The sequence below is a fragment of the Euprymna scolopes genome, chromosome 15, assembly GCF_053919585.1.
Source record: "Euprymna scolopes isolate OS-2025 chromosome 15, ASM5391958v1, whole genome shotgun sequence".
NCBI lineage: Eukaryota > Metazoa > Mollusca > Cephalopoda > Sepiida > Sepiolidae > Euprymna > Euprymna scolopes.
This window is the reverse complement of record NC_136496.1, coordinates 47,286,070-47,309,470: the sequence shown is the minus strand read 5'-3', so window position 1 is coordinate 47,309,470 and position 23,401 is coordinate 47,286,070. Positions and strand designations below refer to the sequence as shown.

At 29.1% G+C, this 23,401-nt stretch overlaps 1 protein-coding gene across 1 annotated transcript in view; it reads left to right on the top strand.

Annotated features, from left to right (window-relative positions):
- LOC145293817 (protein ABHD13-like) overlaps positions 1 to 22,351 on the top strand; it is a 192,977-nt gene extending 170,626 nt beyond the window's left edge. The window contains exons 6-7 of the mRNA XM_080140439.1: positions 20,300 to 20,410; positions 22,198 to 22,351. Coding sequence (XP_079996565.1) covers positions 20,300 to 20,410; positions 22,198 to 22,263 — 177 coding nt within the window. The 3' untranslated portion in view covers positions 22,264 to 22,351. The remainder of the gene's footprint in view (positions 1 to 20,299; positions 20,411 to 22,197) is intronic.
- Positions 22,352 to 23,401: the final 1,050 nt, after the last annotated feature.

Here is a 23,401-nt window from a genome sequence, read left to right as displayed (position 1 = left end):
CTTCAATTTTTACTAATTGACTTCAAACAAAAACTTTTATTTGCCATGAAATCTTTTTTGAAATCGTTCATATTTTCACCTTCAATTTTACCTAATTGACTTCAAACAAAACTTTTATTTGCCATGAATCTTTTTTTGAAATCGTTCATATTTTCACCTTCAATTTTACTAATTGACTTCAAACAAAACTTTTATTTGCCATGAATCTTTTTTGAAATCGTTCATATTTTCACCTTCAATTTTACTAATTGACTTCAAACAAAACTTTTATTTGCCATGAATCTTTTTTGAAATCGTTCATATTTTCACCTTCAATTTTACTAATTGACTTCAAACAAAACTTTTATTTGCCATGAATCTTTTTTGAAATCGTTCATATTTTCACCTTCAATTTTACTAATTGACTTCAAACAAAACTTTTTATTTGCCATGAATCTTTTTTGAAATCGTTCATATTTTCACCTTCAATTTTACTAATTGACTTCAAACAAAACTTTTATTTGCTATGAATCTTTTTTGAAATCGTTCATATTTTCACCTTCAATTTTACTAATTGACTTCAAACAAAACTTTTATTTGCCATGAATCTTTTTTGAAAATCGTTCATATTTTCACCTTCAATTTTACTAATTGACTTCAAACAAAACTTTTATTTGCCATGAATCTTTTTTGAAATCGTTCATATTTTCACCTTCAATTTTACTAATTGACTTCAAACAAAACTTTTATTTGCTATGAATCTTTTTTGAAATCGTTCATATTTTCACCTTCAATTTTACTAATTGACTTCAAACAAAACTTTTATTTGCCATGAATCTTTTTTGAAATCGTTCATATTTCACCTTCAATTTTACTAATTGACTTCAAACAAAACTTTTATTTGCCATGAATCTTTTTTGAAATCGTTCATATTTTCACCTTCAATTTTACTAATTGACTTCAAACAAAACTTTTATTTGCCATGAAATCTTTTTTGAAATCGTTCATATTTTCACCTTCAATTTTACTAATTGACTTCAAACAAAACTTTTATTTGCCATGAATCTTTTTTGAAATCGTTCATATTTTCACCTTCAATTTTACTAATTGACTTCAAACAAAACTTTTATTTGCTATGAATCTTTTTTGAAATCGTTCATATTTTCACCTTCAATTTTACTAATTGACTTCAAACAAAACTTTTATTTGCCATGAATCTTTTTTGAAATCGTTCATATTTTCACCTTCAATTTTACTAATTGACTTCAAACAAAACTTTTATTTGCCATGAATCTTTTTTGAAATCGTTCATATTTTCACCTTCAATTTTACTAATTGACTTCAAACAAAACTTTTATTTGCTATGAATCTTTTTTGAAATCGTTCATATTTTCACCTTCAATTTTACTAATTGACTTCAAACAAAACTTTTATTTGCCATGAATCTTTTTTGAAATCGTTCATATTTTCACCTTCAATTTTACTAATTGACTTCAAACAAAACTTTTATTTGCTATGAATCTTTTTTGAAATCGTTCATATTTTCACCTTCAATTTTACTAATTGACTTCAAACAAAACTTTTATTTGCCATGAATCTTTTTTGAAATCGTTCATATTTTCACCTTCAATTTTACTAATTGACTTCAAACAAAACTTTTATTTGCCATGAATCTTTTTTGAAATCGTTCATATTTTCACCTTCAATTTTACTAATTGACTTCAAACAAAACTTTTATTTGCCATGAATCTTTTTTGAAATCGTTCATATTTTCACCTTCAATTTTACTAATTGACTTCAAACAAAACTTTTATTTGCTATGAATCTTTTTTGAAATCGTTCATATTTTCACCTTCAATTTTACTAATTGACTTCAAACAAAACTTTTATTTGCTATGAATCTTTTTTGAAATCGTTCATATTTTCACCTTCAATTTTACTAATTGACTTCAAACAAAACTTTTATTTGCTATGAATCTTTTTTGAAATCGTTCATATTTTCACCTTCAATTTTACTAATTGACTTCAAACAAAACTTTTATTTGCTATGAATCTTTTTTGAAATCGTTCATATTTTCACCTTCAATTTTACTAATTGACTTCAAACAAAACTTTTATTTGCTATGAATCTTTTTTGAAATCGTTCATATTTTCACCTTCAATTTTACTAATTGACTTCAAACAAAACTTTTATTTGCCATGAATCTTTTTTGAAATCGTTCATATTTTCACCTTCAATTTTACTAATTGACTTCAAACAAAACTTTTATTTGCTATGAATCTTTTTTGAAATCGTTCATATTTTCACCTTCAATTTTACTAATTGACTTCAAACAAAACTTTTATTTGCCATGAATCTTTTTTGAAATCGTTCATATTTTCACCTTCAATTTTACTAATTGACTTCAAACAAAACTTTTATTTGCTATGAATCTTTTTTGAAATCGTTCATATTTTCACCTTCAATTTTACTAATTGACTTCAAACAAAACTTTTATTTGCTATGAATCTTTTTTGAAATCGTTCATATTTTCACCTTCAATTTTACTAATTGACTTCAAACAAAACTTTTATTTGCTATGAATCTTTTTTGAAATCGTTCATATTTTCACCTTCAATTTTACTAATTGACTTCAAACAAAACTTTTATTTGCTATGAATCTTTTTTGAAATCGTTCATATTTTCACCTTCAATTTTACTAATTGACTTCAAACAAAACTTTTATTTGCCATGAATCTTTTTTGAAATCGTTCATATTTTCACCTTCAATTTTACTAATTGACTTCAAACAAAACTTTTATTTGCTATGAATCTTTTTTGAAATCGTTCATATTTTCACCTTCAATTTTACTAATTGACTTCAAACAAAACTTTTATTTGCTATGAATCTTTTTTGAAATCGTTCATATTTTCACCTTCAATTTTACTAATTGACTTCAAACAAAACTTTTATTTGCCATGAATCTTTTTTGAAATCGTTCATATTTTCACCTTCAATTTTACTAATTGACTTCAAACAAAACTTTTATTTGCCATGAATCTTTTTTGAAATCGTTCATATTTTCACCTTCAATTTTACTAATTGACTTCAAACAAAACTTTTATTTGCCATGAATCTTTTTTGAAATCGTTCATATTTTCACCTTCAATTTTACTAATTGACTTCAAACAAAACTTTTATTTGCTATGAATCTTTTTTGAAATCGTTCATATTTTCACCTTCAATTTTACTAATTGACTTCAAACAAAACTTTTATTTGCCATGAATCTTTTTTGAAATCGTTCATATTTTCACCTTCAATTTTACTAATTGACTTCAAACAAAACTTTTATTTGCCATGAATCTTTTTTGAAATCGTTCATATTTTCACCTTCAATTTTACTAATTGACTTCAAACAAAACTTTTATTTGCTATGAATCTTTTTTGAAATCGTTCATATTTTCACCTTCAATTTTACTAATTGACTTCAAACAAAACTTTTATTTGCCATGAATCTTTTTTGAAATCGTTCATATTTTCACCTTCAATTTTACTAATTGACTTCAAACAAAACTTTTATTTGCTATGAATCTTTTTTGAAATCGTTCATATTTTCACCTTCAATTTTACTAATTGACTTCAAACAAAACTTTTATTTGCCATGAATCTTTTTTGAAATCGTTCATATTTTCACCTTCAATTTTACTAATTGACTTCAAACAAAACTTTTATTTGCCATGAATCTTTTTTGAAATCGTTCATATTTTCACCTTCAATTTTACTAATTGACTTCAAACAAAACTTTTATTTGCCATGAATCTTTTTTGAAATCGTTCATATTTTCACCTTCAATTTTACTAATTGACTTCAAACAAAACTTTTATTTGCTATGAATCTTTTTTGAAATCGTTCATATTTTCACCTTCAATTTTACTAATTGACTTCAAACAAAACTTTTATTTGCTATGAATCTTTTTTGAAATCGTTAATATTTTCACCTTCAATTTTACTAATTGACTTCAAACAAAACTTTTATTTGCTATGAATCTTTTTTGAAATCGTTCATATTTTCACCTTCAATTTTACTAATTGACTTCAAACAAAACTTTTATTTGCTATGAATCTTTTTTGAAATCGTTCATATTTTCACCTTCAATTTTACTAATTGACTTCAAACAAAACTTTTATTTGCTATGAATCTTTTTTGAAATCGTTCATATTTTTCACCTTCAATTTTACTAATTGACTTCAAACAAAACTTTTATTTGCCATGAATCTTTTTTGAAAATCGTTCATATTTTCACCTCAATTTTACTAATTGACTTCAAACAAAACTTTTATTTGCTATGAATCTTTTTTGAAATCGTTCATATTTTCACCTTCAATTTTACTAATTGACTTCAAAACAAAACTTTTATTTGCCATGAATCTTTTTTGAAATCGTTCATATTTTCACCTTCAATTTTACTAATTGACTTCAAACAAAACTTTTATTTGCTATGAATCTTTTTTGAAAATCGTTCATATTTTCACCTTCAATTTTACTAATTGACTTCAAACAAAACTTTTATTTGCTATGATATCTTTTTTGAAATCGTTCATATTTTCACCTTCAATTTTACTAATTGACTTCAACAAAACTTTTATTTGCTATGAATCTTTTTTGAAATCGTTCATATTTTCACCTTCAATTTTACTAATTGACTTCAAACAAAACTTTTATTTGCTATGAATCTTTTTTGAAATCGTTCATATTTTCACCTTCAATTTTACTAATTGACTTCAAACAAAACTTTTATTTGCCATGAATCTTTTTTGAAATCGTTCATATTTTCACCTTCAATTTTACTAATTGACTTCAAACAAAACTTTTATTTGCTATGAATCTTTTTTGAAATCGTTCATATTTTCACCTTCAATTTTACTAATTGACTTCAAACAAAACTTTTATTTGCTATGAATCTTTTTTGAAAATCGTTCATATTTTCACCTTCAATTTTACTAATTGACTTCAAACAAAACTTTTATTTGCTATGAATCTTTTTTGAAATCGTTCATATTTTCACCTTCAATTTTACTAATTGACTTCAAACAAAACTTTTATTTGCTATGAATCTTTTTTGAAATCGTTCATATTTTCACCTTCAATTTTACTAATTGACTTCAAACAAAACTTTTATTTGCTATGAATCTTTTTTGAAATCGTTCATATTTTCACCTTCAATTTTACTAATTGACTTCAAACAAAACTTTTATTTGCCATGAATCTTTTTTGAAATCGTTCATATTTTCACCTTCAATTTTACTAATTGACTTCAAACAAAACTTTTATTTGCTATGAATCTTTTTTTGAAATCGTTCATATTTTCACCTTCAATTTTACTAATTGACTTCAAACAAAACTTTTATTTGCCATGAATTTTTTTTGAAATCGTTCATATTTTCACCTTCAATTTTACTAATTGACTTCAAACAAAACTTTTATTTGCCATGAATCTTTTTTGAAATCGTTCATATTTTCACCTTCAATTTTACTAATTGACTTCAAACAAAACTTTTATTTGCCATGAATCTTTTTTGAAATCGTTCATATTTTCACCTTCAATTTTACTAATTGACTTCAAACAAAACTTTTATTTGCCATGAATCTTTTTTGAAATCGTTCATATTTTCACCTTCAATTTTACTAATTGACTTCAAACAAAACTTTTATTTGCCATGAATCTTTTTTGAAATCGTTCATATTTTCACCTTCAATTTTACTAATTGACTTCAAACAAAACTTTTATTTGCTATGAATCTTTTTTGAAATCGTTCATATTTTCACCTTCAATTTTACTAATTGACTTCAAACAAAACTTTTATTTGCCATGAATCTTTTTTGAAATCGTTCATATTTTCACCTTCAATTTTACTAATTGACTTCAAACAAAACTTTTATTTGCCATGAATCTTTTTTGAAATCGTTCATATTTTCACCTTCAATTTTACTAATTGACTTCAAACAAAACTTTTATTTGCTATGAATCTTTTTTGAAATCGTTCATATTTTCACCTTCAATTTTACTAATTGACTTCAAACAAAACTTTTATTTGCCATGAATCTTTTTTGAAATCGTTCATATTTTCACCTTCAATTTTACTAATTGACTTCAAACAAAACTTTTATTTGCCATGAATCTTTTTTGAAATCGTTCATATTTTCACCTTCAATTTTACTAATTGACTTCAAACAAAACTTTTATTTGCTATGAATCTTTTTTGAAATCGTTCATATTTTCACCTTCAATTTTACTAATTGACTTCAAACAAAACTTTTATTTGCCATGAATCTTTTTTGAAATCGTTCATATTTTCACCTTCAATTTTACTAATTGACTTCAAACAAAACTTTTATTTGCTATGAATCTTTTTTGAAATCGTTCATATTTTCACCTTCAATTTTACTAATTGACTTCAAACAAAACTTTTATTTGCCATGAATTTTTTTTGAAATCGTTCATATTTTCACCTTCAATTTTACTAATTGACTTCAAACAAAACTTTTATTTGCCATGAATCTTTTTTGAAATCGTTCATATTTTCACCTTCAATTTTACTAATTGACTTCAAACAAAACTTTTATTTGCCATGAATCTTTTTTGAAATCGTTCATATTTTCACCTTCAATTTTACTAATTGACTTCAAACAAAACTTTTATTTGCCATGAATCTTTTTTGAAATCGTTCATATTTTCACCTTCAATTTTACTAATTGACTTCAAACAAAACTTTTATTTGCCATGAATCTTTTTTGAAATCGTTCATATTTTCACCTTCAATTTTACTAATTGACTTCAAACAAAACTTTTATTTGCCATGAATCTTTTTGAAATCGTTCATATTTTCACCTTCAATTTTACTAATTGACTTCAAACAAAACTTTTATTTGCTATGAATCTTTTTTGAAATCGTTCATATTTTCACCTTCAATTTTACTAATTGACTTCAAACAAAACTTTTATTTGCCATGAATCTTTTTTGAAATCGTTCATATTTTCACCTTCAATTTTACTAATTGACTTCAAACAAAACTTTTATTTGCCATGAATCTTTTTTGAAATCGTTCATATTTTCACCTTCAATTTTACTAATTGACTTCAAACAAAACTTTTATTTGCTATGAATCTTTTTTGAAATCGTTCATATTTTCACCTTCAATTTTACTAATTGACTTCAAACAAAACTTTTATTTGCCATGAATCTTTTTTGAAATCGTTCATATTTTCACCTTCAATTTTACTAATTGACTTCAAACAAAACTTTTATTTGCCATGAATCTTTTTTGAAATCGTTCATATTTTCACCTTCAATTTTACTAATTGACTTCAAACAAAACTTTTATTTGCCATGAATCTTTTTTGAAATCGTTCATATTTTCACCTTCAATTTTACTAATTGACTTCAAACAAAACTTTTATTTGCCATGAATCTTTTTTGAAATCGTTCATATTTTCACCTTCAATTTTACTAATTGACTTCAAACAAAACTTTTATTTGCTATGAATCTTTTTTGAAATCGTTCATATTTTCACCTTCAATTTTACTAATTGACTTCAAACAAAACTTTTATTTGCCATGAATCTTTTTTGAAATCGTTCATATTTTCACCTTCAATTTTACTAATTGACTTCAAACAAAACTTTTATTTGCCATGAATCTTTTTTGAAATCGTTCATATTTTCACCTTCAATTTTACTAATTGACTTCAAACAAAACTTTTATTTGCTATGAATCTTTTTTGAAATCGTTCATATTTTCACCTTCAATTTTACTAATTGACTTCAAACAAAACTTTTATTTGCCATGAATCTTTTTTGAAATCGTTCATATTTTCACCTTCAATTTTACTAATTGACTTCAAACAAAACTTTTATTTGCTATGAATCTTTTTTGAAATCGTTCATATTTTCACCTTCAATTTTACTAATTGACTTCAAACAAAACTTTTATTTGCCATGAATTTTTTTTTGAAATCGTTCATATTTTCACCTTCAATTTTACTAATTGACTTCAAACAAAACTTTTATTTGCCATGAATTTTTTTTGAAATCGTTCATATTTTCACCTTCAATTTTACTAATTGACTTCAAACAAAACTTTTATTTGCTATGAATCTTTTTTGAAATCGTTCATATTTTCACCTTCAATTTTACTAATTGACTTCAAACAAAACTTTTATTTGCTATGAATCTTTTTTGAAATCGTTCATATTTTCACCTTCAATTTTACTAATTGACTTCAAACAAAACTTTTATTTGCCATGAATCTTTTTTGAAATCGTTCATATTTTCACCTTCAATTTTACTAATTGACTTCAAACAAAACTTTTATTTGCTATGAATCTTTTTTGAAATCGTTCATATTTTCACCTTCAATTTTACTAATTGACTTCAAACAAAACTTTTATTTGCCATGAATCTTTTTTGAAATCGTTCATATTTTCACCTTCAATTTTACTAATTGACTTCAAACAAAACTTTTATTTGCCATGAATTTTTTTTGAAATCGTTCATATTTTCACCTTCAATTTTACTAATTGACTTCAAACAAAACTTTTATTTGCCATGAATCTTTTTTGAAATCGTTCATATTTTCACCTTCAATTTTACTAATTGACTTCAAACAAAACTTTTATTTGCCATGAATCTTTTTTGAAATCGTTCATATTTTCACCTTCAATTTTACTAATTGACTTCAAACAAAACTTTTATTTGCTATGAATCTTTTTTGAAATCGTTCATATTTTCACCTTCAATTTTACTAATTGACTTCAAACAAAACTTTTATTTGCCATGAATCTTTTTGAAATCGTTCATATTTTCACCTTCAATTTTACTAATTGACTTCAAACAAAACTTTTATTTGCTATGAATCTTTTTTGAAATCGTTCATATTTTCACCTTCAATTTTACTAATTGACTTCAAACAAAACTTTTATTTGCCATGAATCTTTTTTGAAATCGTTCATATTTTCACCTTCAATTTTACTAATTGACTTCAAACAAAACTTTTATTTGCCATGAATCTTTTTTGAAATCGTTCATATTTTCACCTTCAATTTTACTAATTGACTTCAAACAAAACTTTTATTTGCTATGAATCTTTTTTGAAATCGTTCATATTTTCACCTTCAATTTTACTAATTGACTTCAAACAAAACTTTTATTTGCCATGAATCTTTTTTGAAATCGTTCATATTTTCACCTTCAATTTTACTAATTGACTTCAAACAAAACTTTTATTTGCTATGAATCTTTTTTGAAATCGTTCATATTTTCACCTTCAATTTTACTAATTGACTTCAAACAAAACTTTTATTTGCCATGAATTTTTTTTGAAATCGTTCATATTTTCACCTTCAATTTTACTAATTGACTTCAAACAAAACTTTTATTTGCCATGAATTTTTTTTGAAATCGTTCATATTTTCACCTTCAATTTTACTAATTGACTTCAAACAAAACTTTTATTTGCTATGAATCTTTTTTGAAATCGTTCATATTTTCACCTTCAATTTTACTAATTGACTTCAAACAAAACTTTTATTTGCTATGAATCTTTTTTGAAATCGTTCATATTTTCACCTTCAATTTTACTAATTGACTTCAAACAAAACTTTTATTTGCCATGAATCTTTTTTGAAATCGTTCATATTTTCACCTTCAATTTTACTAATTGACTTCAAACAAAACTTTTATTTGCTATGAATCTTTTTTGAAATCGTTCATATTTTCACCTTCAATTTTACTAATTGACTTCAAACAAAACTTTTATTTGCCATGAATCTTTTTTGAAATCGTTCATATTTTCACCTTCAATTTTACTAATTGACTTCAAACAAAACTTTTATTTGCCATGAATTTTTTTTGAAATCGTTCATATTTTCACCTTCAATTTTACTAATTGACTTCAAACAAAACTTTTATTTGCCATGAATCTTTTTTGAAATCGTTCATATTTTCACCTTCAATTTTACTAATTGACTTCAAACAAAACTTTTATTTGCCATGAATCTTTTTTGAAATCGTTCATATTTTCACCTTCAATTTTACTAATTGACTTCAAACAAAACTTTTATTTGCTATGAATCTTTTTTGAAATCGTTCATATTTTCACCTTCAATTTTACTAATTGACTTCAAACAAAACTTTTATTTGCTATGAATCTTTTTTGAAATCGTTCATATTTTCACCTTCAATTTTACTAATTGACTTCAAACAAAACTTTTATTTGCCATGAATCTTTTTTGAAATCGTTCATATTTTCACCTTCAATTTTACTAATTGACTTCAAACAAAACTTTTATTTGCTATGAATCTTTTTTGAAATCGTTCATATTTTCACCTTCAATTTTACTAATTGACTTCAAACAAAACTTTTATTTGCCATGAATCTTTTTTGAAATCGTTCATATTTTCACCTTCAATTTTACTAATTGACTTCAAACAAAACTTTTATTTGCCATGAATTTTTTTTGAAATCGTTCATATTTTCACCTTCAATTTTACTAATTGACTTCAAACAAAACTTTTATTTGCCATGAATCTTTTTTGAAATCGTTCATATTTTCACCTTCAATTTTACTAATTGACTTCAAACAAAACTTTTATTTGCCATGAATCTTTTTTGAAATCGTTCATATTTTCACCTTCAATTTTACTAATTGACTTCAAACAAAACTTTTATTTGCTATGAATCTTTTTTGAAATCGTTCATATTTTCACCTTCAATTTTACTAATTGACTTCAAACAAAACTTTTATTTGCCATGAATCTTTTTTGAAATCGTTCATATTTTCACCTTCAATTTTACTAATTGACTTCAAACAAAACTTTTATTTGCTATGAATCTTTTTTGAAATCGTTCATATTTTCACCTTCAATTTTACTAATTGACTTCAAACAAAACTTTTATTTGCCATGAATCTTTTTTGAAATCGTTCATATTTTCACCTTCAATTTTACTAATTGACTTCAAACAAAACTTTTATTTGCCATGAATTTTTTTTGAAATCGTTCATATTTTCATCTTCAATTTTACTAATTGACTTCAAACAAAACAATTCAATAGAAAAAAAAACAAATATAAGAAAAAAAACTGAACCATAAACCATAAAAATTACACAAGTTCGATACAATACATCATTTTATCAAGCATCCAACAATCAACCAAAATGATTGAAGTGATTTTGAAACCAAAATTGCATGTGAAGTTTTCTCAACATTAAGAAATCTCTACTTTTAATAGCTCAGAAAACGTGCTCTCAATCTATTTAAATAAAAACTCTGAAAAAGGGAAAATCTTCTTTTTTTTTCTCCCATTAAATGACTATGCTATTTTAGCAATATCAAAATGAAAGGCATTTTTCAGTTCCACATGAATACAATTTTTTTCAATCTGTGTCATGCTACTATTTAAAAAAAAAATTGAAAATCTTTTAATTTTTACCAAATTTAGTTTACATTATAATAATATTATGAAATGGATTCATCCTTTCCTAAATTCATCACTGTAGAGGCAACCAGCTCTCCAATAACAAATCTCCATTGATAATAGAAAAAGTGATTACTAGCAATATGACTGTTCTGTTCTGTCAAATAGCAAAAAAAAAAAAAAAAAAAATAGAACACTTCTTGTTAAAATAGAGAAGAAGAATTATACATATTTCCTTCTGAAAATGACAATATTTCACAACCTCTCAATCCAAACCTCACAAATCCCTTAATGCAAGTAAGAAACAAAGAATCTTCTCTCTGTACAACAGAAGAAATAAAGAACAAATTGAAAAAACAAAGTGTCATTGAAGTCAAAATGTTTCTCAATTAAAAAAGATAAAACTATAGAAATAAACACATAATGGCTTTCAACATTTCCAAAATACCATAGAAAATGCAAATAGGTTATAGTGTAAAGAAGGTTGAGCAGTTTGTTGCTAACTCTTTAAGATATGATCAGCATGGAGACTTGTAGCGAACGAGAGATGTGTAGGAAATGCGACTTTAAAGATCTCGACCACCATATAAAGTGGTGTAAAGCCTCATCAAAACTCTGGATGAAATTAACTATGAACTTCTTGAACTGTAATGATGAACGCCCAGTCTATGCCAAATCTTGTAATGATAAAAAACATGCAAGTTAGTAATAGGGAATAATACTACCGAGCAGTTCAACAGAACTTCTGTGTTGCAGAGAAGAGAAAAGGGCATCACCTACTAGGTTTTTAAGCTGGCCTTGAACTTTATGAAGGCTGGATAGGGCACATCTGACCAGCTCCTGCCCAGATGTGGCAACACTACTCTATTTTAAGGTATACCTGGCTCTTATACAGATAGAGGATTGCATCAGCAGTGAAATACCTACTGGAGCGGTAGAGTGATCCAACCAACTTTCCAACAATCTTGGCAACAGATTTGATGTATATGTTTCATTTTAGATCAGGAGTGAAGTCAGTCCCAGAAGCTTGTCAAAACATGGATCTTCCCTAAGACGAGAGCCATTCATTTTAATTTGGGTGTGATGAGAGCGATTATGATGAAAGGAGAGAAGCTTGGTTTTTGATGCATAAAAATTAACTAACCGCCTTTTTCCCCATTGTATCATGCTCTCAAGATCAGAGAACATTGTGCAATACAAAGGAATTAGAGCCAATTATGAAGAACTGTTAGTACTAATTGCTGAATATAAACCCAAAGTCTACAATAAACGTTCCTCAAAGACATCACCCAATTAACTATAAAAAATAATGCATCATATAATCACATACACAATGATGGACACAAAACTTGAGGTGATGTATCAATCTTAGTTAGACACTGACCTCCAAACAATTGCTATCAAAACAAACATTTGCTCAGCATTCCAACACACAAATTCATCAATGATATTAAAATTAACAAATTAATAAAACAAATCTCTAAACCCTACAGATTACTAAGTAACTTTGACAGCCATAAAATATTTGGGAGTGTTTGAAAATGAATAGAAAAGGTAAGGAGCTATAAAAAATCAATAAAAATAACCTCATTATCTTAAATGATAAATCCCCAATACATTTCAGTTCATATACTGGCTCTTATTTCGCTATTGATATTACTATAACTGACCCTGCAAGCTACATGGACTGTACTTGAAAGGTTCATAGTGATTCTTGTGGCAGTGACTACTTCCCCATCATAATAGTTGTTCATCCCATTCGTGATAATAAAATATCCTAGTGGAAAATAAACGAGGCAGACTGGCAACAATTTAAATCATTGTGTAATATAAGACTGGTCCATAATTCAAAAGATCAGATCCAACGAAACACTTCACAGAAACTCTAATCTCAATAGCAAATTAAACGATACCAGAAACCTCCCCATCAAACAAACACAACTCACCCTGGTTTAATAACACATGCAAAATAGTAATCGAATCACAAAATGCTGATCTTTGCAAATTCAATAGAGAATTCACTACTAGCAACCTAAACTCATAAACTGCTCAGAGCAAAGATTCAGAAAATAATCAAATTGACAAAAAACAAAAACTAATTGACAAAATAAACAAAACTACCTTTTCCACCGAAACTGTCACAATTTGGAAAATGATCCAGAAAATTGCTGAAAGAAACCAACCTACTACAATCAATCACCTTATAAAAAATGAGATCATAAATATAAAAAATATTGTTGATACACTGGTTGAGACCTTCTCGTCAAATTCATCCCCCTTACAACCTTAACACAGAATTTCACAACTTAAAAATAAAAATAGGAAAACAGAAACTAAAGTTTAACAACATTGAAACATGTATCAATGGATACTTTAGACTTCCAAGGTTAAAAGAAACCATGCAAAAATTACACAACTCTGCAATTGGCTTGGATGAAATTCATAGTGAATTTCATAAACAAATACCCCTAAAGTTATTAAACAATTTATTAAACACCAATTTCAGTTACATTTGGAAAAGTAGTAATGTCTCAGAACCATGGAAACTGGAGCATTAACCAGTTGCCTATGAAAAACTATGTAATGTATGGTAAATAAAATGTTAGTCTGGTATATAGAATCAAACGACCTACTCACCAACTCTCAATGTGGCTTCCAAAATCAAAGATCTACAATAAGTCATATAGTCACATTAGAAACCGCCATAAGAGAGGCAAATATTCATAAACAAAATCTTTTAAAAAGACTTACGAGAACACTTGGAAGTAGGACATTATGAAAGACCTATGCAACATAGGATTGAAAGGCAGATTTCCGAGCTTCATTAGATCTTCACACAGATAGAAAATTCAGAATCAACATTAGTTTAACTCTGTCAGAAATCTAAAAACAAGAAGAGGGTATCCCTCAAGAAAGCATTAAAATAACTTGACACTCTGAGCTAGCAAATGGGATATAGAAAAGCTATATGTGATGCTGCCAGCTGCATAACTAGTCAGTTACTCTGGTGGACATTAAAGTCACCAAACACATGCACTTCAGTGCTACTACCTAGGGAGAGTGATAATTAGTAAATAATAACATACACATTATATATTTTTAGAGTTTTAAGCAAATAAAGTGATAAAAATGTGAACATCATAAAACAGCATTTTTGATAAGATTTTGTAACGACCTTCCCTGATTTGCAAACATTCGTACCGTGTTTCTGTTAAGAATTTTTTAATGAAATTTGGAAATTAGCCAAAAGAGATGTCAATTTTAATAATTTTGAGTGTCCGAAATTCATTTGACCACTCGTTTTTTTGTTGTGTTAAAAAAATTTCAAAATGATGAGTATTGAAAATTTTGAAAAAAATTTTCTTTGGACACTCACTATTAAATAAAACAATCTTTTTACTATGTTTATTCGTTAAAAAGATGATTGGACAATGTTTTCTCTAGTGGTACGTAGCAATTTAAAAACATGATATCCGAAAAGATCGTTATGAATTTGAATCAAGACTTCTGTAGTATTAGTGATAGTAGCAGCAGCAGCGATAACATGGTGTAAACAGACGTTTTGTTTTTGTTTATTTTTATTCCAAATCGATTTTTTTTTAATGAAAATCTGGTTATAAAAAAAAATTCTTACCTGTTTAGTTAGAGCTATTTTGTTATCAACCATACAAATATAAAAATTGGATAGTAGTAAATTTTAAAATATTTTAACAAGCGAAGATGTGAAATATGATTGTTTTGGTTCACGTGTACGAACGGTAACACACTTCAACTTTTGTTCCTTAAAAAATGTTTTCAGTGAATTATTATCAAATGGATAATCTACCCGATTATTAAAAAAAATAAAATAAAATAAAATAAAAATAATCAATATTTAAATATTTGTAGGAGGTGCTCAGTTAAAAAATAACAATGGTAGGAAAAGACATGAAATGTAATTAAAAATCAAAATAACATTGATTCAAAATTTTTTAACAATTTGTCAGCTTTAGCAAAAACTTGTTTCTTTTTTTATATTTAAATAAAATTTAAATACATGATATTTTTCCAAACATCATGTTTTCTGTTAGAGGGACGTCACTTTTTTAAATAACATTTATTTTTGTCTGTTTGTCATAATTCTTGTAAAGTTTCACAATGGGTATCAAACACCCTCTTAAAAAAAACTCGCTTAATTCTATGTCTAATCCTAGGTATGAGTGGCAAGCCTCCTCCTAAAACCTTTAAGCTTAACAATAACGCTAAGTACAAGTTGCAGAGCTCCCCACTAAACAAACTTCCTCTGTGAGCTCATATAAATGTTAAAAAAAAAAAGCATAAAAAACGTTTAAAGAAAAGTGCACATGATTAATCCCCCCCCCAATAAATTGGTCAACTGTCCTAAAACGCTAGGATCGTCTTGAAATGGTGAATTATTTTACATTTATGTGAAACCAACCCCCACTCTAAATTCTAAAATTGTTTTTGTTTTGTTTCTTCAGGATGTTCACACATAATTTTCCTTAGCCCTATCATTAACCCAAAGTCAGTGGAAACCTCCCCATCTTCTCATAATTGCACAAAGACCCTTTTAAAACTACGCATAATCGCCTTTTAGAAAACAAACAAACAACACCCAAGATTTATCTATCATAGGAAGAAGGTGGGGATGGGGGTTAACTGCCCTAAAACGCTCGAATGATTCAAAATGGTAAATCATTTTACATTAAATTCTAAAATAATTTTTGTTAAAGTTTTTCAACTTGTTCACATGCAATTGTCTATAAAGGTAGAATCACATATTTTGGAGAGGTGGTCAGATGGGGAGGGTAACAGAAGGTATTAATCTACAATAATACCAAAGAAATATTGCAATATATTCATTTTTAACCAATCCTAGATTTCGATTTCAGTTTTTGGCACATAAAATGCATTACAACTAAACTTTGAGTTCTCTAACTTCTTTTCTTTTAATGAATACATGTCATTTTTAAGCAATCGCAGCATATTTTTGTGAATTTACTGCAGATTATTTGGAAACCATTCATTTCTGGAGATTTTCAAAAGCATATTCGTATTTCTTGCACAAAAATACACTTATATGACAAATTTCATTGCTTGGTTTTGTGTTTTAACAAAGATATAGCATTTTTACTCCTAACAGCCAGCCATGGTTTTCCCCAGAATGTGCTGCTGCTATTGCGTACAGAAATCACTTTTTCCACTGTTTCCAACATAATAGATGTATGGAAACTAAAGCCGCTTTCAGGACTGCCAGCAACCATTGTAAGAAAGTAATAAAGAATGCAAGAGAGTTATATATATGCTCAGTACATCAAGTCCAAAGTAGCTGAGCAGTGGCTTGGTTCCCACCAGTTTTGGCAAATAGCAAACAGAATCCTGAACAGAAGCGTGTGCTCTATCCGAACTATCATCAATGGACCTGAGTTAATCTCGTCAGCATCAGACAAAGCCAAACTCTTTGCCAAGAACTTTGCAACTAATTCTACCCTTTGCGACCAAGGCCGTCAACCCCCAATATTTCCTCCTGTATCAGAAAACACGCTATGTGATATACAAATATCTGTACGTGATGTTGCCAAGCTAATCAAAAACCTTGATTCCAGTAAAGCGACCGGCCCTGACGGTATTCCATGTATAGTACTCAAAAAACTTCAACCAGAACTAGCGCCCATACTTACAAAACTGTTTAAACGTTGTCTTAAGGAGAATTACTTCCCATTACCCTGGAAAATCACATCAGTATGCCTTGTATTTAAGAATTCAGGTGATCGTTCATCCCTCTCTCAGTACTGGCCAAGAAGTCTCCTGTGTGTAATGAGTAAGTTGCTGGAATCTGTGTTAAATAGAGAAGTAATCAACCATCTCAACAAAAATAACCTTCTTAGTGACACACAATATGTTTTCCATTCTGCTAGATCTACAGCAGATGTACTTACAGTTATATCTCATAGGATTAGTGAATCTCTCGACAGAGGCAACCTTTCTAGGGCAATTGCTCTTGACATATCAAAAGCCTTTGATAGGGTATGGCATAAAGGTTTACTTCACAAGATCTCCAGCTATGGTATAGCTGGAAATGTTTTCTCAATTATTAAATCATTTCTCTCTGATAGGTTCATAAGAGTAGTAGTTGATGGGCAAAAATCAGAAGCTAACAATATTAATGCTGGAGTCCCTCAAGGGTCCATCCTGGGCCCAACTCTTTTCCTGATCTACATTAATGAGCTTCCAAATCACATCCTTACATCATTCGTGGACATTTTTGCTGACAACACTACCATCTATGGTAGCACATCTAAGGCAGTAAACGACCAAGTTCTCTCCGATTCTCTCTCCTCTGATCTTAATCACATTGTACAATGGGGAAAGGAGTGGCTGGTTACTTTTAATGCATCTAAAACCAAGCTTCTATCTTTACATCATCAACGTTCTGATCCCCATCTGGCATCAATTAAAATGAATGGCTCTCATCTTGTGGAGGCCTCAAGTTTTGACAGACTTCTGGGCTTGACCTTTACTCCTGATCTTAAATGGAATACGTACATCAAATCTGTTGCCAAGGCCGCTGGAAAAATGGTCGGATCCTTCTATCGATCCAGTAGATATCTCACTGCCGATGCAATTCTCTATCTATATAAGAGCCAGATACGTCCAAGTATGGAATACTGTTGCCAAATATGGGCAGGAGCTGCTAGAAAAGACTTGTCCTGCCTTGATAGGGTTCAAAATAGACTTTGTGGCCTGGTGGGAGATGTCCTTTTCTCTTCGCTGCAACCTCTATCTCACAGAAGAGATGTTGCGAGCTTGTCTCTGCTTTATCGTTATTTTCATGGAAAGTGTTCGACTGAGCTTCAATCTATGGTCCCCCCTTGCCAAACTTTCACAAGAAACACTAGACTAGCTGAAAACATTAGGTTTAGGTTTAGACACAGATAAAGAGTGGGGAAAATTATTATTTTCCCCACTCTTTATCTGTGTCTAAACCTAAACATAGATTCCATGATCAAAGCTTCTTTCTTAGAACTGCACGCCTGTGGAATTGTCTTCTGTTTTCCTGCTTTCCAGCTGTCTATAATATGGTTGTCTTCAAGTTCAACGTGAACAAGTTTCTGATGAGCCGTTCCACTTAAGTAAACAAATTGACCGAACTTCCATTACTATTGATTACTATATTGTCCTTTTGACTGCTGTACACTCTTTAGCCCTTATCCTTGAGTGGCCTATCGACCTTGATAAGTGGTGACGCCTATCTAAAAAAAAAAAAGTAGTGCAAAAAATGTGACAAAACGCATAATGGTCTTAAAGAGGGGAAAATATCCAAACACGCAGAGCATAAAAATAGTCATAACTTCCTTGATTTAAATTGGATTTAAAAAATTTGAAAAGATTCTTTCTTAGCTTATCAAGCTCTTTCTATATATACCAATATTGAAATATTTTAAGCCATTTAAATTTTTAAATTTTATCATGTGTATTGCTAATTCTAGTTCAGATTGTCTAGTCAAGGGGAGGGTGTTATGAATGCCCATCGATGTGTCCGAGTCCTTATGGCTGAGTGATAGATAACCAAACATGTTAAAGTGGTAAGAGGGGATGGAGGATTGTAGATTAATTTCACTTAGTGCTAAGATATCTGGGAAGTTTGCTCGGAAAAATGATTCTACATTGTTTAAGTTAGTTCTAAGTTCATGGATATTTGTGAATGTGAGCCTCAAAGGAGGAGGTGAGTTTTGTTTGAGTGCACATCTGGTTTTATGATATTTTTTTGTTTTATGCTGTCATTTTATTTAATAGTTTCAGTTTTATGGTAGGAGAGAGGTGTTGGACATAGTGGATGTGCATCGCATCAAATCTGCACACAAGAAGACTATGAGCCAACTCTTCATTCCCATGCACAACATGGCACCACAACCATCCTGATATTATACAACTAATGATAGAGCAGATGCTCTAAATGCTACTAAAACGTTAGGGCTTCTGTATTGCCAGTTAGAATAAGCGGCCAGACAAACCGGTACGCTCAAACCTGTCAGACAAGAGCGGCTCAGTCTAATCGTATTAACATATCCAGCACATCAAGCACTCCCAAGATGCAAAGTTTTAGGGGGAGGAAATAGGATGAAAAGTGGGGCACAGTGTTCATTGCTCTAGTCAGAAAACAAGGTCAAGCACTGGGTGTCTCTGCTGAGTCCTTGTGATTTCTCCTCTGTGTCTGACTAATAAAGGAGGCGTATGAAAGCTGGGCAATAGGCAGTCTATCTACTCCTTAAGCAATTTAGGTTTGCAAACTCATAATTTGTTTGAGTCACCAGCTCTATGAAGGTTGTCAACCAGGACTAAGGAGGGTATTTGTTTGGTGCCATGATGTAAGTAGTCAGTAGTACAGTTTTAACGTTTTCCTTCTAGATGAGATCTACAGGCTCATCAGCACTGAGAGGTGTAATTCCACACCATGTTCTTTACCAGATATTTCTGCACCCCTGCATGGGTAGCAATTATCAACCCATTAAACTCTCCCCTTCCTTTGCCATAAAGTTCTTAATCAAGTATTAGTTCACCACTTCATTCAACTTAAAAATTTCCTCAAGACATTGCAAAGAATGTTTTAATTGCAGACTTGCAGCAAAATGACTATTTTGTATCAAATAACTTTCAATGTTGCTTAATTTTAGATTTAATTTCATGTTCAATGATAGTAAGCAAATGAAAAATGGGCAGAGTAATTATAAACATGTAAGAGAATAAAAAATTTTTTTTAAATAAGACATTCTTTCATTGTTCTTAACTTAATTATTAAAGCCTTCTCTTTCACAAAATATCTTTTTATTAAAATGATTTAAGTTTTTATTCTTCTTTGTAGGAAAGCCAGAATCCTCCAATGAAAAGAATGGCTCTTTTTGATAATGGGACACATAATGAAACTTGGCTGTGCCCAGGCTATTATGAATCTATATTAAACTTTATCACAGAAGTAAGTTTTTTTTTTGTTTTTCTTTCATTTTGATGTAATCATTAGTTTATTAACATTTTGTAAAAATAAATAGTTTTCTAAATAAAAAAAAGTAAATATTCATTTGTATCTGGAAAATCCATGATGGTTCAAAATACATTCGTTTCTCAATTATCATCTTTACTGGCTGAAATTGGTAATTAGATAAAACTACAATTTAATATTCCTTAGAAAAAAGAAAAAAGAAAACTGATTTTTTTTAATTACCCACCTTTTCAGCTCTCATCAACTAAGGTCTCAAACTGATTTTTTTTTTTTTTTCAACATACCAAAAAATTTTGTAGGTATGCATATATAGTGCTTCAAGATATATAAAAAAAAGTACACATTTATCTTAATATCTCAATTAGTGTTGTTTTGTGTGATATTGAATATAAGGCCAACTTAAGCAGTGAAGATAAGTTTCAAATAAGTGAAAATTTTTATAAATATAATGCCAAAGTTCATTAAAGGAAAGATAATATAAAATTAATAATTCTTAGATATTACCCAGTTGATGAAAATCAAATGGCATCACAAAAAATGTACAAAAACGATATAGAAGAGCAACTTTATTCATCTAAGTTTTATTTTAGCATCTAACACCTTTGTATGATATCATACAGATTATGACTTTTCTGAATTTTTGAGATGAGGATTGATTCTTCATATTTTTGGATTCATCGGACTACTGTTCTCATTTTGAATGTGATTTTCACAAAGTTTCAGTCAATTTAGCCTCCAACCTTATTCTTGTTGAACTCAGGAATTTGGACAGAATTTTGAGTGGGACCCTTTATTTACTTTATGGGGGTAGTGTGTTCTTGTTCTGTCAGCCATAACTGGATAGATGTCCTAAGTAATCTGCAATTGTATTTTTCGGTCACCCACACTGAGGATTGCAAAAACCCGTGGAGCAGTGGTAAGAAAAATGGTTGGAAAAATCAATTGTAAAAAGTGACCTTCTCCCGAAGGTTGAAGGTTCAATTCTCAGTGTGGGCGACCGAAATATACATTTGCGAATTACTTAGGACCTCTATCCAGTCATGGCTGACGGAATAAGAGCATGCTACCCCCATGAAGTAAATAATGGGTTCCGCTTGAAATTCTGTCCAAATTTCCAAGTTTAATAGAAACATTTCCGAATTCGACAAAATACATCTGAAGAAGGTCGGAGACTACATCGACTGAAATGTTGTGAAAATCACACTCAAGATGAGAACACCAGTCCGATGAATTCAAATATGAATCATACAGATTAAGCTAAATTTACTTTCATTAGTTCATCCATAAAAACGGCTTATTTCTTAAATGTAAACATGAACCAAAGTTCAATTTAGGCAGAAAAATGGGTCAAATGTACATTATCAAATGCTTCAATTGAGTGGTTATTTCTTTCTAAAAAACATACCTAAAAAAGTTTGATAAAATATTATGCCATGCACACTATCCTGGTTCAACACAGTTTATTGATAAACTATTTGATTGAAAATTATTAAATTCTTCAATATTATCATTTGTTCTGTTTACCTTATCTTATATCCAGTTTGGTTTTCTATCAAATTGCTTTGTCACAACTTTCAAAATTCAACTTTCTAATATTCCCTACAGTTTCCTTAATTCTAGTTTCCTTTTGTAATTTCTATAATAATGGCCACACATAATTTGAGACTTATTTTGAAAGAATTTTCAATATTGATTTACCCACTTTAATCTACAAACTCTTTCATCTGCTTTCTAATTTTTAACAAGATATTATTATTTTTCAGGTTTCCAAATGGCGGAGTACAGGTGCCTTAGCAAACTATTCAGATGTTTTAACAAAAATTGTCTGAATCACATTACTTTATTTCGCTGTCTTTTACATAAGACACATGCTATTGGACTCGTTTAGCACAATAAATATATTTATTACACTGAAAATATCTTTTTGTTTTTATTAATTCCATCAAAACTAAGTATTGCAGTCAATCCTCTTTTTATACATTTTATGGAAAGATTTTGTTATTTCAAAGATATTTTTGTATATTTTGGTAGCAGTTAATTTCCTCAGTAGAGAATATTTATCAAACTGATTATAATTCTATGGTTTAAAAATATAAACATATTACTTTGCATATGAGAGGAGTAGCTGTATTAAGAAGGGTGGAGGGGAAGGAGTTGAGTGTTTGGCAGCTGACAGAGCGTCAATCAAAGTTAAGAAGTTTTGTGGATTATGGCGTCAGTAAAAAGGAGTGCTGTTCAATTTTTATTTAGATTACAAATTCTTAATTGAATGCTTAATAAAAACTGATAGTTTTCGATGACAGCTGTTCTTGTTACTGCTTACTCATCCTCCATAATAGTAGTTTTCTTATTCAACTTTGATACCATCTATCCAGGATGTTGACCTCATGTTTTTCCAATATATTTTCCCTCATGAATGTAAATACAGAGGTCCTTGTCTCTGGTGATATGATATTAATACTTTCTAACAATTGCTAAACATTATCTCTTTCAAAACTTGTCATAGATTCAGTTGATCAGCAAGGCTCTTCTGTTGCAGTGTCACACTGTCTTATTGCCATCAAAATTACAATCACGAAAGGCAATAAGCACAACAGAAGTACATCTTCTGCACTTTGATACTACAAAAAAATCTTTAGTGATTTATATTTATTTTCAAAATATGAATTCTTGAATATTCAATATGGAAATCATCAGCTGGATGTTTGGGCTACAATGTTTCATTCGTTTCAGATGACCTCCCTAAACACATGCTTAAATCATTCGTTGACATCTATGCTGATGACACGACCATTTACGGCAACACATCAAAGGCTGTAAATGACAAAGTTCTCTCTGATTCTCTCTCCTCTGATCTCGAGCGCGTGGTTCAGTGGGGGAAGATGTGGCTGGTTACCTTTTAATACATCCAAAACCAAACTCCTATCCTTACATCATCAACGCTCTGATCCCCATCTGGCATCAATT